General features: G+C 35.0%; 1 protein-coding gene across 2 annotated transcripts in view; it reads left to right on the top strand.

Annotated features, from left to right (window-relative positions):
- The window catches only part of ITGAV (integrin subunit alpha V), a 94,727-nt gene that overhangs the window by 62,218 nt on the left and 15,798 nt on the right, over nt 1-16,711 (top strand). For both annotated transcript variants that reach the window (XM_039246566.1, XM_039246565.1), the window contains exons 13-20: nt 1,003-1,194; nt 3,341-3,386; nt 4,789-4,896; nt 6,989-7,047; nt 8,560-8,714; nt 10,109-10,246; nt 14,523-14,590; nt 16,291-16,438. In XM_039246566.1, the coding sequence (XP_039102497.1) occupies nt 1,003-1,194; nt 3,341-3,386; nt 4,789-4,896; nt 6,989-7,047; nt 8,560-8,714; nt 10,109-10,246; nt 14,523-14,590; nt 16,291-16,438 (914 nt within the window). The remainder of the gene's footprint in view (nt 1-1,002; nt 1,195-3,340; nt 3,387-4,788; nt 4,897-6,988; nt 7,048-8,559; nt 8,715-10,108; nt 10,247-14,522; nt 14,591-16,290; nt 16,439-16,711) is intronic.

Here is a 16,711-nt window from a genome sequence, read left to right as displayed (position 1 = left end):
GAAGTCCTAACTTTCAAATTTCTGAGCCAGGTATCTGTTTTAAAAAAACAAGAACCATGCCAAACTAAATTAGAATTTTGAGATCTGGAATGAACCTTAGAGGAATCTTTCGACATGTCCCCCACCCTTCCATTTTAAGGATAAAGTATTTTGAGGTCCAAAAAGGTTAAGTGTTCTGTGCAAGGTCAGACCCAGAATATCTGGCTCCAGATTAACAGAATATCTGTTAATGTCATTTTGACAATTTTGCTTGAGTCTCCTTGAATTAGATCGTTGCTTTTGAATATTCATTCTACTAAACTTTGAATCAGTATTTATTGTGGTAAGTGGGTTATATGAATACAGGTTTTCCCCCCACTATCTGAAATTAGAGCCTTCCTGTGAAAACTTGCATTAGCAGAAGTGGTGTTCAGGCAAAGAAGCGATTATCATTAATGTATAGTGGAAAATTTTTCCAGACCTCCCAAATTTCCCAGACCCAAAATATAACCACTCTCAGGCTTTTGTGATACCTTAGGACACATCTTGCTAATGGACACACAAAATAAGTTGAGATAAAGCATAGGTGCTCACAGGCACTGTTCAGCACTGTGGCAGCTTGATGCTGAGAAGCTGGCTGTGGTTCACAGGGAAGGAGCTTAGGCCCCCCACCCCCACCCCTCACCCCCACTGCTTGGGGTGCATGCAGTTCTTAGAACTGTTCATTGCAAAACAAACGCTGAATGCTTTGCTTTTCTTTGTAAAAGTGAATCCTCTTCAGATTTCTTTAAGTTAGCAAAAACAGATACTAATGTAGGTCTTCCCTAAAAGCAAAGTGCTGTAACAGGAACTTTTGAAAAGCAGAAGATAGCTGCATTAAGATCTTTGTCATATAAATAATAAGTACTAAGACTTTCTTCTCTCAACCCTTGCCCTCCTCCTCTCCTCTCATTCTCCCTCCTCCTCCCCCTTCTCCTTCTTATTTCTCTCCAAACTCCCCCCTCCCTTCCTTTCTCCCCACAGATATTGCGATTGCTGCTCCCTATGGGGGTGAAGATAAAAAAGGAATTGTTTATATTTTCAATGGAAGATTAACAGGCTTGAATGCAGTACCATCTCAAATCCTTGAAGGGAAATGGGCTGCTCGGAGCATGCCACCAAGCTTTGGCTATTCAATGAAAGGAGCCACGGATATAGACAGAAATGGATATCCAGGTGCTTTCCTAGAAATACATAGAATTTAAGTGTTTCAGTCCTAGTAGCAAATAGTTTTAGTTACTGCTTTCTCGATTTATAAGTCATTTCAATTCAATTCTTAACGTATTGTTCATACCGCTGCTATACTTTAAGGCACTTTTCTCATCCCTGAAAGGGATATGAAGCAAAGACAGCTGTATTTCCTGGGAGCTTCCAATATAAAACATATACTCTGAGTTTCTTTCTTTGTTGTCCTGAAGTCTGTAATGAAATGTCAGATAAAACATTGAATGTTCATTCTATTATTTTAAATGTCTTCTGCTTTTTTTTAATGGTCTAACATTTTTATGGACTTGACTAATCATTGTGATTGTCAAAAATAGATTATCTCATTTAATTCTCCCAGTAACACAGGTGAAACATATAGGCTTGCTTAAGTTGCTATTATACCATTTTCATGGATGAGAAAAGACTGAGGAAGGTAATTTGCCTGAGGTTGCCTGTTGGTTTGAACCAGGACAGGAGCGGAGGCCTTTTTCTAGCAATTATATACTTTGGACTATTATAATGGATCTGGTCATAATGGGTCCATTCTTGAAATGAAATATAATGCAGAAGATTTAGTTTACCTTTATTATCGAAACAGTTTATATGAGCCCAATATACAAGTATGTTAAAGTGCTTTTGGAAATAGGACAAGAATTTGATTCTTGTTTGTTACTGTTATTTCAGGAGAGTTTTTGGTTATAAATGCAATATATTTGTTATAGAACTTTTAGAAAATACAGCAAAGCATATGCTTCAGTATCATTTTCCCAATGCATTCATACACAGTTCTTTAACAAAATAGAGTTATACTTTAGGCACTGTTAATAGCAGATGTTTTTTATTTACTCGGAGTATCAAAAACGTTTCCCCATATTATTAATTATTCTTCTAAACATGAAATATATGTTTCCCATTCTATCAAATGTCTCTATCAGGTCTTATATACAAGGATATAAATGCCCAAAAATAAACTAACATAATTCTGGTGCATACCTCTATTTATTTAGGACAAAATTCTAGAATTGCTATGTCAAAGATACGGCACTTTTTAAAAAGTCTGTTGATACATATTGTCAAATTATAATCCCCTTCTCTCAAAAAGAAGGTTTTGCAGCTTTTTTTAAGCACTCACCAGAGTAAGCAGTCATTTCCCCACAGTGGTGCCTATGCTGAGGGTCCTCTGTTGTTTTTGTAAAAATAACATTAAACTTTATGATAGGTGGAAATGTTACTTTGTCCTACTTTATAGTTTTTGATTATCAGGGAGGGTAAGCATTTTTGTTTATTTGTGTATATGTTTTTGTGAATTCTCTTTTTACTTTTTTTGATGCTTCTATTGGAATGTTGTTTTGCTTTCTTTTTTTTTTTCTTATGATAGTGCCTGAACTATTGTAGATGGTAACCCGTTAACACACACACACACACACACAGACACCTATTTCTCGGTTTGTTGTATTTGCCTTTTGGGCATAAAGAAGTTCTTAATTTTTATGTAATCCAGTCTACCTGTCTTTATGGTTCCTTATGTACTTTTCTGCTTACAAAGGGTTTTCTCAGATTTACCTTAGGTATATTGTGAAATAGAGCTCTTATTTTATATTTTCTTAATCACAAACCCATTGTCCCAGCTGTGTATAAAAATTAATGCATTCTATTCTCATTAATTTGAATGCTATCTACTGTCCTTTTAAGTATTCTATGTATATGTAATGTGCTTTTTGTTTTGTTTTTGTAACAAATTGAGAAAAAATTATAATGAAACTTAAACTTATAATGAAATTGTAAAATCCACAGGCACTCATAAAACTTTTTCCTATGAGAGGTATATGCATTTGGGTGGTATACACTTCCTTATTGTTGCTAATTTTTATAAAGTGTACAGTAAAAAGATTCTCATCTACCTGGAAGAAAGATTAGTTTTATGCTGAGTGCCATTTGATACCTTATTTAGAGTTTTCATGTTTTTGCCTTTTAGATACTATCTTACAACCACTTAATGAATAATTTTGAGACTATGTCTAAATATTACATGCACTGAAAGTTTTATAGAATGGTATATGAATTAAAAAACCATTATTATTATTATTATTTACATGTTTTTCTACTCTCTTTTAAGACTTAATTGTAGGAGCTTTTGGTGTAGATAGAGCTGTATTATACAGGTGAGCACATTTCCATATCCTGTAATATAGGAACATTCTGAACTGTTTGAAAGTTTTATAGTGAAATACCAGTGCTTGAATTTCAATTTCATTTTCTTGAAGTAATGATAAAAATTTGTTCTTTCTAGTTAATTGGTTCAGTCAGTCAGTATTTATACAAGGAAATCCCAAAGCAAAAGAAGGTATAGATGTTTTATTTAGAAACACATTCAGAATTTTCCCTCTTTGTTCTTTAAATTATGTTCAAAGGTGTTCTTCTGTGTTTTAAATCTCTGTTTAAAATTTATATGAGTTTACATTTTCCTCTAAGAGGCAAGAAGGTAACTTGATGTTTATGCCACAGCATTCTGTGACCACAAGGGCAGTATGTAATGGCTTCCCAAATCAGTATTTTTATTAGAGCAATATATATAAATCCACATAACCTTGTGTTTCTCAGCTTCATCTATATTCTCGGTTATTCTCTGTATTTAATCAATTCCTCATGCTTTAGACTATCATCTGGCATCCCACGTAGATTAAGGTGCTTACACTTTCATGGGCTATGTTTATACATGCCAGAATAAGTAACGTTAGTTCTGTGTAATGGAATTTATGTTGGGTCAACTTGATCGTGGCTCTTGAGGCCACGTGTGTCCATACAGATGCCAGAATCTATCTTGATTAACTAGGCACACTGACCTGAGCCTAGTATATTTTTATACAGGTTTAAACCTGTGCACTGAACTTTGGAAAACTATTTATTTTAATTTATTACTTCAGTTTTTCAAATTGCTATTAAAAGGTAATACATATAATAAAATGCATGTAGTTAAAACTCAAGCAGTACAGAATGGGCATAAACGAAAATAACGTACTTCCTTTCACACCAGTTACTAGCTTATGAATATACCCTACCAGAATTATTTTGTGCATTAAAAAATTATGTGTGTGTGTTTGTGTATACATCCTTTGTACATGATGGGCTTTTTTTCCTGTCATATAAAAATTACATTGGATACATCTTAGAGATCATTTCATATCCACACAGATGGATTTATGTTACTCCTTTCCCATGCTGTACTGCATTGCGTTAGGGAGATACCCACAACTTGCTTAACCATTCTGCTTTAATGGACTGTGTTGGGATAGGCTGGCCACTTTTCCCGCTTTGCCTGAAACTGAGGGATTGACCAGGACGTGGGACTTTCAGTGCTAAAGTCAGGACAGTCTTCAGCAAACAGGGACAGTTTGTCATTCTGTGTTTAGGTTGTTTTTATTCTTTTTGCTGTTAAAACCAATGCTTTAGTAAACATTGTACTTAAATATGCAGGGAATGTAAACCTAAAATGCTTAGATCAATCTAATATTTTAAATAACTTTTTTCTTTCTTTTTTTTTCTTTCTTTTTTTTTTTTAACCAGGGCCAGACCAGTTATCACTGTAAATGCTGGCCTTGAAGTGTACCCTAGCATTTTAAATCAAGACAATAAAACCTGCCCACTGCCTGGAACAGATCTCAAAGTTTCCTGGTAAGGGCATTAGTTTAATAATAGTTATTATTGTGATTTTTGGTGCAGTCATTATGAAAATAATTGAAAATGAAGGGGGGGACTGAAATATTGCACAACAGTTTCTATGAGTATTACTCTCTTTTCATAGTTTGGATTATACAAATATTATTCCAGAGTAAATATGTAGAAGGCTCTAGAAATATGCTACAAACTACTATAAACTTCATTAAAAAAAAATGATGCATGCTCAATGAATATATTCAAAAAGAAGAAAAAGCTAATAAAATCTCAGAACTCATTTATATTTACTTCTAAACAGATCCATGAACATTTTTATTTTTAAAGGATATGATCTTTTCCAGATTTAATATCTGTAAGTAGCTGTATGAAAAGTATTGTACATATTAAATCTCTATTATAAGTAATACATGACCAGTATAATATACTTGTTCTTCTACTTGTTCCTTACTAGTTCCTAAAGAAAAATGTAATTTTTTGTAAGTTTAATATCTGAATTCTTTTCTACTCCAGTGTTTCTCAAGTCTCCATTATTTGGATGCTATTTTCTGCTATTCTATGCTTTTTGTTATACTTTCATTCTACCTGTATTTATAATTAAAATTTTTTTCTTTATAATAACTTATAATTAAAATTTTAAAATATATTATTAGCAATTTCACAGGAGCATGCAAGGTGAGTAAAGGGAAGACTGTAAAACTTAAAGCTAAAATCTTGAAAACAACTTCAGTGCCAATCAATATAAGTTAAAATGATTCATGTTAAATAAATTGATTCATGTTTTACTTAAAAATATTTTAAAATAGGATGGAGAAATCCCAGTACCTTTCTCATACATGTCAAAATAAATATAAAATTAAGAAAAATCTTGACCTCTATACTAGTAAAATCACCACAAATACCCCACTTTGGGGAACACTGTTCTTCTTTTTTAAAAAATGTTTTTTAATCTTTATTTTTGAGAGAGAGAGAGCGCGCGATAGAGCATGAGCAGGGAAGGCGCAGAGAGAGGGGCAGAATCCAAAGCAGGTTCCAGGCTCTGAGCTGTCAACACAGAGCCTGGTGCGGGGCTCGAACTCATGGACCACAAGTTCATGACTGAGCCAAAGTCGGACGCCCAACCAGTTGAGCCACCCAGGTGCCCCAACACTGTTCTTTAAGTTCCTTGGTTACACAGAAAAATCAAAGAACTTTCACAAATGCAGTGAGGAATGATAGGAAGCTGGGAAAATTTTAATTTTAAGAAGCTAATGAAAAAATAATTTTCCCAATTTTGTTTTTGAATTATTATAGTTATTAGAAAACATTTTTCAAAATTTCATTTCTTTCATTGGATTGCACTAAAAATTTAGTAACATTTTGTTTAACTTATATTGATTGGCACTGAAGTTGTTTTCAAGATTTTAGCTTTAAGTTTTACAGTCTTCCCTTTACTCACCCTGCATGCTCCTGTAAAATTGCTAATAATATATTTTAAATTATGCTAATAATTAAAAGGCTTTGAATATACTAATCAGAGCAGTAGCTTTTGTATCTTAGTTATGGCCCATAGTATGAAATACATTTTGTATCATAATCCAGTAAACACATGTATGTAATTAAAACAAAAGTTCCATGAAATCTTACCCGTCAGTCAGTTTTATTTATTTATTTTTTTTAAGATATTGGTTGACACAACCCATTAACCTGATTTCATGACGCATTAAGAAATCATGAACAACATTGTTCTAGAGGAGCTTTCTAATTAAAGGAAACTTGGTGGGGCTTTTTAGTATGTGAGATACTATTTAGGTTTGGCCTGTCATTTCTCTCCTTGAGAGTTATCAACAGCTTCTATTAAGAGGAAGTTCAGAGATTTTTTTTTTAATCAAGATACCATGAAAGGAAAGGTGTTTAAATTACTGAAAGATGAATTAGAATATTCTGTGTATCCTGTGTTTCATGTTTCAAGAATATTATTAAGACACAAAGAAAGATATAAAAAGCTTCACGATGTAAACCGTGTATTAGAAATATGAGATTTTGGGGGTGATAGTCAACAATATGTCTAAGCGGGATTAAAGGATTTGTACATATTTTTATTTTTCTACAGTTTTAATGTCAAATTCTGCTTAAAGGCAGATGGCAAAGGAGCACTTCCCACGAAACTTAGTAAGTGTTCTATGGAAAAATTACACAATGATTCCTCACATATAGCACTTAAAAATGTTTTAGGATACTTGAATAGTTACTCAAATAATTGTTATCATTGTTCTTTATTTGACTATGTATGCTTAAAGACACTTAACGTTGCAACAGAATTACCTTGTTGACTCTTAATTCAGGTATAAATACATATTTATTTGTTGACATTGTGAACAGAATAGCCCACTGAATGGTAAAGATGGGCTTCAGAAAGTTAAACACTTACCAAGGAGAGATAAATGAACTCTAGGGGAAATAGGTATCATTGTTTATAAATAGATGATCTACTGAAAAGTTCATGTTTTATGTCTCGGAGAAGCCCCCAGCAATCTAAGCTGCAAGAACGCCTTAGATATAGTGGAAGAAGGAGAAGAGGTTTGGGCCATTCAATTTAACCCACACGTCAAACTCCTAACTTTACTCTTCCTTTCCAAACAATGGTTTATGTGGTCCAGAGAACAAGGCAAGAGAGCTAAGTCATTGTAGCCAAGATTTGTCGTTAAGTTAGTGACAAGTGCTGAGGAGCCATAGTCAAGCAGAGGAAGAGGACTGGGTCTGCTGGTTGTGTGTGTGCAGAAGTTCACATAGAGTAGCAAGGTGGGGATCCTTGGAAGATAGCTTTTCAGTAAAGACCTGAAGGGAATGTCTGGAGGGGTATTTTGCACAGAGGAAATGGCAACTTCAAGAGGCCTGAGGCAGGAGCATGGTTAGTGTGTTCGAGAGAGACAAGGAGAACAGTGTGGGTGGGTGGAACAAAATTGAAAGCAAAATCACCCTGCGTTTTCACCCAAATTTGACATGAAGTTCAACATTTAGAGAAACTTAGAAGCTTGGTTTTAACACTGAAGAAACCACGTAAAGAAGAACTGAATCTTAAAAGGAAGTCACCCTGACATCATGCTTCAGACTATTGGTTGCATGTTTGCTTTAATAGAATTCTTGATCTAGTCAACTATATTAGGTCACCTGCTTCGCGAGGGACATACTTACCTGACATTCTGATAGTAGCTTCATTAAAAGTAGTAGTTGCAGGTGATGCAAACTGTTTATTCATCATAGTATTTAATAGATTAAAAAGGGTGCATATTAGTAAATATTAATTTACAATAGTAAATTGCTGCTACTTGTGTTAATGGTAGGAGTCTTAATTCACATATTTTGTGCTTTGAACTTCTGCCTCTCAGCCTAAATTAAAAGAAAATGTTCTCCCTTGCATCTGATAGTTATTTTACTACTCTCATTATCTATTGTATGAATTAATATGTGGCTTTACTTTGGGGATAGTTGGATTAATTATTAAATATTTATTCAGAATTAATATGTTGTAGTCTTACTACAGTGTATAGACATTTTTAGTGAATAACAAGGAAATTACTTCTTAAGGAATAAATCTCTCTGTTCACATGAAAACTCTAGGTATGTAGGACAGATAAGTGTCCATAAAGATTATATTAGTTATAAATTCTTTGGTTTGTATAGATTTCCAGGTGGAGCTTCTTTTGGATAAACTCAAGCAAAAAGGAGCGATTCGACGTGCACTATTTCTCCATAACCGGTCTCCAGGTCACTCCAAGAACATGACTATTTCAAGGGGGGGACAGATGCAGTGTGAGGAACTAATAGCATACCTGCGGGTAAGAGACACTTTCTTCCTTTGTTATCTTTTACTTTTCACTATTTTTTTTTCTTTTCATTTAAACAGTTTTCACTTTGTATAAATTTTTTTGGTATTAAATCAAAAGGAAAACACAGAAGAATACACTTGAGGAAGTTTAACTTTTTCATGTATCAGACGTAATGGATTTTTACTCCTGGCAAAATGGATATTCCAACTGGCCTTTCTACGACATTGCTACTGAATAAATTATAACAAACCTATTTCTTAAATATTGCTAGGCTCTCAAAACATAAAAGAAATCTCCAGTGTTCCAAAAATAAGAAACCAGATAAAAACTACACTGGCAAAATTTGACTAATGAGTTGTGTGCAAATATGTGAGCCAGAGTGTCTGGGGAAGGATGAACAGTAATTGTGGACCCCACTGGCACAGGAATTTAGACTCATCTGGGGACTTTTGCAAGCCAGGGGTCTGACTTGAGCCTTCTATTTGCCATTACATAGAAGAATATATATATACACATGCATATATATGCAAAAACAAAAATCCCGAAGCAATCCAAATAGCCTTTGATACGAGAATGGATAAGTATATTATGGGTTTATTATTATATGATGAAATATTACTTAACAGTAAAAATTAACCTCAGCTACTTGCCACAGCATGGATAAACCATAACAAGAATGTTGACTAGAAAGCAAATCACAGAAAAATGCATATGACCTCTCTTTTAAATAAACAAAAAAGAGAAAGCAAAGAGAAAAACATCTTGTTTAAGGACATATATACTGTCTAGTAAACTACTGAAAACAGAGAATGGTGTACTTAAAATTTAGAAAGGTGGTTACCTCTGGGAAGAAAGGTCAAGGGAAGAAATGAGAAGGGAATATATGGGTAGCTTAAAAATTATTAGTGATGTTTGGGGCACCCTGGTGGCCCAATTGGTTAGTGTCCACTTCAGCTTTGGCTCAAGTCATGATCTCCTAGTTTATGGGTTCGATCCCTGTGTTGGCTCTGCACTGGCTGTGTGGGGCCTGCCTGGGGTTCTCTCTCTCCTTCTTTCTTGGCCTCTCTCTCTCTCAAAATAATTAAATATACTTAGAAAAATTATTAGTAATCTTCTAATTCTATTGGCAGTGGAGTGCCTGTTTTATTAATATTAATATGCCCTTGTATATTTTTGTATGAATCAAGTATTATAAACAAAAATTGATTAAGTATCCTTGCTGAATAACTAATCTTTTTGGACACTCTCTTCTTACTCTTACATAATTGTAGTTTTCAGAGTTTTGGTAGAATTGGATCAAGGTTGAACATGTTTGCCTTTGTACTGTGCACTTACAGATTTCTCCAGATAGTTTGATGTCATAGACTGACGTTATCATTGATTAGAAGCTTTTCTGTTTCCAGGATGAATCTGAATTTAGAGACAAACTCACTCCAATTACTGTTTTTATGGAATATCGATTGGATTACAGAACGGCTGCTGATGTGACAGGCTTGCAACCTATCCTTAACCAGTTCACTCCTGCCAACATTAGTCGACAGGTACTGTACGATCTCCACTTAACACTAATTTTGTAATTTAATTTTTTAAAGTCTTACAATTCCTGTTTTTAAATATCATAAGGGATTGGTTTTAAAAGTTGAGTTTCTAGTCAAAGAAGCTAGTGGGGAAGGTATCTGAAGGTCAGAGATATGTGAAGCCATTCAGAACTTAGTTATATGCAGAGAAAGACAGGGTCATGTTCATAAAACAGTAAAATAGTTCAAGGACAACAAAGTGCTGATGTATTTACATACTATTTTGCTAATAAGTAAGTTTTATATCTATGTTTTCTGTGGTTTACATTTTAATTGTAAAACAAATAGCATATGTATACACATAGTATATGTAGTATGGAAGTCATTCTTTTCATAAAATCAAATCAAACAAAATTTCATAAGGACTATATTATATAATATTTTAATATATATAATATATAGAATGTTTAAGAAAGTCCAATGTAAAACCCATGTATTCAGATATTGCATTTCCTATTTCTTCTGCTTTTTTATTACATGTTCATACTATGAGATTAATAGTTCTCCTCCCACGGAATGCCTTACCCTAAATTTAGGTTATTTCTTCTTTGTCTAAGTTACTAAGATCTCATACTTTTTTTTTAATTTGTAATCTGAAAAGACTATGTAAGGCAACATAAAGCAAATTAAAGTGTATTTAAAGTTTTTTGTTATTTTTATATTTTAACAATTTATATTTTTTACTTCATACATGAACAATCATTTTATCATATACAATATATATGTATATACTTTCTACCACCAGCAATATGGAACTTGAAAATGTAGTTCTTTATTAGTTCATATTCTTTATACTTATTTTTAATGGATATGTAGTATTTTGTTGATTAACAATTTAATAATGAACATCTGAGCCTTTTAGGGTCTGTCACTCAGTTTTTATACTTTCTGAAAAAGTTGTGACTTGACCTTTTATATTATGTGTTTTGATATGGGAGTTATGATTATTTTCTCTTTATAATTGTAGAATTGTTTGGAAATCCTTGATTAGTATTAACATTACTTTTGAGTAGCTTACTGAGATCGCCAGTGTCTTTAATACCAATTCAGTTTTACAGTTACCTAATTAAGTAGGGTAACTTTTGAAACCCATTGGAGAGAAATAATAACTTTAGTAATAATATTTAGCTTTACTTTCTCCTCTTCCTGCTCTACTTCATTATTTGAATTGTTTCCTTTGTGCCCTACATTTGTTTCAACAGTGCATGTGTACACAAGAGAGATGTGGTCTCTTCTGGGTGCTTAGCTTTATTATGTAATCTTGTTTCTATGTTAATTATCTACCCTTAGTTCCCAATGTTTACTTCTTTCTAACATGGGCCCTTCATTCACTGGTCATATTACAAACTTTTTTTTACCACACTATATCCATAGAGTACTGCAGTTCCATACAAAGATTAACAGGAGCCACATTTGTGGTTTTAAATTTGCTAGTTAGCAACATTTCTTAAGGTAGAAAACAGGTGAAATTAAACTTAATAATGTAAAGTTTGCTAGGACTGCCATGGGTGGCTTGTTTTAAACAATAGAAACTTATTTTCTGGCGGTTCTTAAGACTTAAAGTCTGAGATTAAGGTGTCTGGAAGGGTTGGTTTCTTCTGAGGCCTCTCTCATTGATTTATAGATGGTTATCTTCTTTTATCTTCACACTTTCCCTCTGCCTGTGTCTGTGTCCCAATCTGATCCACCCTAATGGGGTCATTTTAACTTAATTACCTCTTTAAATACCATATCTCCAAGGTAAAGTCACATTCAGGACTTCAGCATATGAATTTTGGGGAGACACAAATCAGCCCATAACAATATCCAAGTTATTATCATTCCAGGACATAATCCATTTAAAAATTATGAGTGAAATGTTTTACATTCTATTTTTTGCTGTCTTCAAAATCCAGGATGTGTTATATGATTACAGAACATCTCAGATGCTAAAGCTTCATCAGAAATATTTTTTTCTGTGTTTGGAATTCATATAGTTTATAGCTGAATAAGCAGATTCACATACCCAAGTCATTTTAACATATTAACAGTTTTCCAGTAACAGAATCAAGCATTAGTTTTTAAATTTAAATTAATTAAAATTGAATAAAATTTGAAAATCAACTTCTCAGTCACCCTGGACACCTTTCAAGGGCTCAGAAGCCACATGTGGCTCACTAGTGGCTATTGTCTTGAACCTGGCAGTTGTTGAGTTTCCCTTTCTGTAGCCTAATCCTTTGCAGTTAAGAGATTTGAGTGCTTGCTGCCAGAGGAGTGGCTTTTTTTCCCCTGCCCTCCATTTATTTGTTCAAATAATAGATTAACTTCTTACTCTGTGCAAGATGTTAAATATAGAAAGATTTGGTTTTCTATGAATGGAACATTGCTATGTGCTTTTCCATTTCTGAAACTTCTTTTTCCTTTTTTAAAAAATGTTTTATTTATTTCTGAGAGAGAGAGAGAGAGAGAGAGACAATGTGAGCAGGGAAGGGTCAGAGAGAGAGAGAGGGAGACACAGAATCTGAAGCAGACTCCAGACTCTGAGCTGTCAGCACAGAGCCCGATGCGGGGCTCGAACCCACAAACCATGAGATCATGACCTGAGCTGAAGTCCAACGCTTAACTGACTGAGCCACCCAGGTGCCCTGAAATTTGTTTTTCCTAATAGCATACTAAAATACTGTGATTACACCAATGCCAGCTGAATCCTTTTTCTTCAGTGTGGAGTAGTAGTTAGGCAAATATCTCTTTACCACAGTATTATTAATATTTCATACATACTTCTTACTCTGAACTGCACATACTCATTGTTTTAACTGGGTCTGTTAATACACATCATATCACTAGTTACTGTTATTATCTACAAAAATCTACCTTTTATTCCTAAACTAGTTTAGCAATGAATGGTTGTATCTGGTATGAATTAATGGAATCACCACAAAGTTCTAATAGTCCTGGCCCTGCCCCCTTCCCCTTTGTTGAAGCGCATAGTAACTGCTTACACTATGTCATTTAATTACTTCATGTATATTATTGTTTCGTTCCAATTAAATTGACAGTAAAGATCTGTATCATAAAATTTTATTCTGTGTGGCTGCTTATCCCTGGTGACTTGGAAGAGGCAGCCTCTCATTATTTTCTCCCTATAAATCACTTTCTCTCTTCTTTTTTGTCTGCCCCTGGGCTTGAAGCTCTTTGAATATTAACAATAGACAAACCGAGAATGGCTTCGTCTCTTTTTCTTTCTTCTTTTTACAATTTTTGTATTTCCTTTCATATTCCGCCCAATTTCCTCTGCTACTTTCCACTGTTTTTGTCTTCTGGGTGGTCCATTCTGCTCTAGCCTCCACACTCTTACAGCCAGATCTGAAGGGAGAAAATTCGGATTTTGCTTATTCCACCTGTCCTGGATTGGCTAACTTCAGTGCTTCTAGTTCCTTCTTCTTCACCTCCTTCCAGTGGCCATGCGTACTCTGACCTCACTGTGTCCAGTTTCTGTTCCCCTTGGTCGGCCTGTCAGAGTTGCTGCTGTGCCCCCGTGGCTCCTTATTCCTTGACACTCTGCCCCCATATTTCCAGGATGCTGGCAGAGACATAGTCTGCAACAAGGAATTCTAAAATGGAAATTTGTTTTGCCCGAGGTCACACAATTTAGCTAGCAGCCGCAGGTTCACGCTGAATCTTCATTTCTTTTTCATTTTTTGAATCCTCACTTCTTGACTGTTACTTTCTCTCTACATGACATTTCATTCCAAAATCATAACAGCTTAAGTTGAGACAGAACTAAAAGGTTCCAACTAATTGTACTATATCCTATGAATATTTTTCTTCTTTTCTATTAAAAAAAATTTTTTTTAATGTTTATTTATTTTTGAGAGACAGAGTGTGAGCCAGGGAGGGGCAGAGAGAAAGAGACACAGAATCTGAAGCAGGCTCCAGGCTCTGAGCTGTCAGCACAGAGCCCGACGTGGGGCTTGAACCCACGAACTGTGAGATCATGACCTGAGCCGAAGTTGGACACTTAACTGACTGAGCCACCCAGGCGCCCCTCTTCATTTTCATTCTTGACTAGCTACACTGACCTGTTTAAAAATAGGCAGCCATGACACCTTTGATGCAGATAACTTGATGAGTGTATATAAATATATGTGTGTATGTTTGTGTGCATTCACATACATCCATGTATATATTGATTTACATTGCATATGTGTTCTGTGTTGATGTTTTTCCACATAGAAAAAGTAAAATGCTTTTTTTCTAGGCCCATATTTTGCTTGACTGTGGTGAAGACAATGTCTGCAAACCCAAGTTGGAAGTTTCTGTAGATAGGTACGTTTTACTCCAAACAATAAACAGTCCAACAAGAAATCTAAATGGAAGAACACATATTCCTTCCCTTCCAAATATAGAATATTCTGTTCTGTATTTTAATGTGAACTAGTTATATTGAAGGGTAACTCATGAATTTCTTTAACAGTAAAACTATCAACATAAAACTCAAAAAAAATATGCACTGTTTTCACTACTTGCCTTAGTTCAGTATGAGTAGTGTTTCAAGATAACATTATATCCTCTTAAAGATATATTTCATTGTAGATATCCTGTTAACTAAAGGATTCTGATTAGTATTTTTAAAAATTATTATTAAATTTTTAAATGTTTTATCTTACTTTTGGGGACCTGGGTGGCTCAGCTGGTCAAGCATCTGATTTCGGCAGGTCATGATCTCATGGTTCATGTGTTTCAGCCCTGTGTCTGGCTCTGTTTAGAGCCTGTTTCAGATTTTGTATCTCCTTCTCTCTCTGCCCCTCCCCCAATTGCACTCTGTGTATCTCTCTCAAAAATAAATAAACATTAAAAAAATGTTTTATTTTGTTTTTGAGAGAGAGAGAGCATGCAGGAGCAGGGAAGGAGCCGAGAGAGAGGAGGACAGAGGATCCAAGGCAAGCTCCGCACTGAGAACAGTGAGCCAGATGCGGGGCTTAAACTCATGAACTGTGAGATCATGACCTGGGCCGAAGTCAGATGCTCAACCAACTGAGCCACCCAGATGCCTCTCTGATTAGTATTTTAAATGACATATACATTTTTTAAAGTTTAAAAAAATTTTTTTGATGTTTATTTTTGAGACATGGGGCTCAAACTCACTAGCTGTGAGGTCTTAACCTGAGCTGAATTTGGACACTTAACCGACAGCCACCCAGGTGCATCAATGATACATAAATTTTAAAGAATATTTTGAGAATCATGACTGTGATTAATTCTGCATTATTTATTTATGATGTTTATTTTGAGAGAGAGAGAGAGTATGTGTGTGAGCGAGCTTGGGAAGGGCAGAGAGAGAGGGAGAGAATCCCAAGCAGGCTTTGTGCTGTCGGCTCAGCCCCAACACAGGGTTCAGTCTCATGTACCCTGAGATCATGACCTGAGTTGAAATCAAGACTTGAACACTTAACTGATTGATGCAGGTGACCCTTATTCAGCTTTTAGGGGAAAAAAAAATCAGGGAATTAAAAAGTACCTCAAAGAGATACAAAATTACCTCAGTAATAGATGTGACTGGTAGTGATAGTGACATTAATATTTTCTTTTACTGAGAGAAGCATTGGATTGGTACCCAATGTGTTATTTCCAGTTTTCTACTGAGCTGTGAAATAGTCTTTTTTTAAAAATTTTTTTAATGTTTTATTTATTTCTAGGAGAGAGAGAGAGAGAGACAGCGTGAGCAGGGGAGGGTCAGAGAGAGAGGGAGTAACAGACTCTGAAACAGGCTCCAGGCTCTGAGCTGGCAGTCAGCACAGAGCCCGATGTGGGGCTCGAACCCACGAACCGCGAGATCATGACCTAAGCGAAAGTCGGACGCTTAACCGACTAAGCCATCCAGGCGCCCGAGCTGTGAAATAGTCTTAAAGTATCTTGAGACACTGTTGAACATGTCAATGCTGTCTTGTATTTCTCTTGTTTCTTGGAACAATCATATTCTCTCCATGCAGTCTTTTTTCATTGTCTGTATTTGTATCAACTTTTAGTGATCAAAAGAAGATCTATATTGGAGATGACAATCCTCTGACATTGATTGTTAAGGCTCAGAATCAAGGAGAAGGTGCCTATGAAGCTGAACTCATCGTTTCCATCCCACCTCAGGCTGATTTCATCGGGGTTGTCCGCAATAGTGAAGTAAGCAGACTGTCGCTTTAAAGATCGAAATGCACTCATAGGTCTCATTAACATTAATGAGTTACTCCCCTATTTAGTATAGTACAAGCTTAGCCATTCTACTTAAGGCTAAATTGCTAGGCAATAGAGTGCCTATCTTACATAATTCCTTTCAAGCCTAATACTTTGCATAATGCACTGATAGGACATTTTTAGAATTGCTAGCAAAATGCCTGAAACAAGGTCAGATAGATAAAGTGTCTAAGCCTGTTCGTCAAATAATTTATTAGGGGC

Source organism: Hyaena hyaena, unplaced genomic scaffold (assembly GCF_003009895.1).
Source record: "Hyaena hyaena isolate Hyena2069 unplaced genomic scaffold, ASM300989v1 scaffold_283, whole genome shotgun sequence".
Taxonomy (NCBI): domain Eukaryota; kingdom Metazoa; phylum Chordata; class Mammalia; order Carnivora; family Hyaenidae; genus Hyaena; species Hyaena hyaena.
The sequence above is the reverse complement of the archived record's forward strand: the minus strand, read 5'-3'. Positions and strand labels throughout refer to the sequence as shown.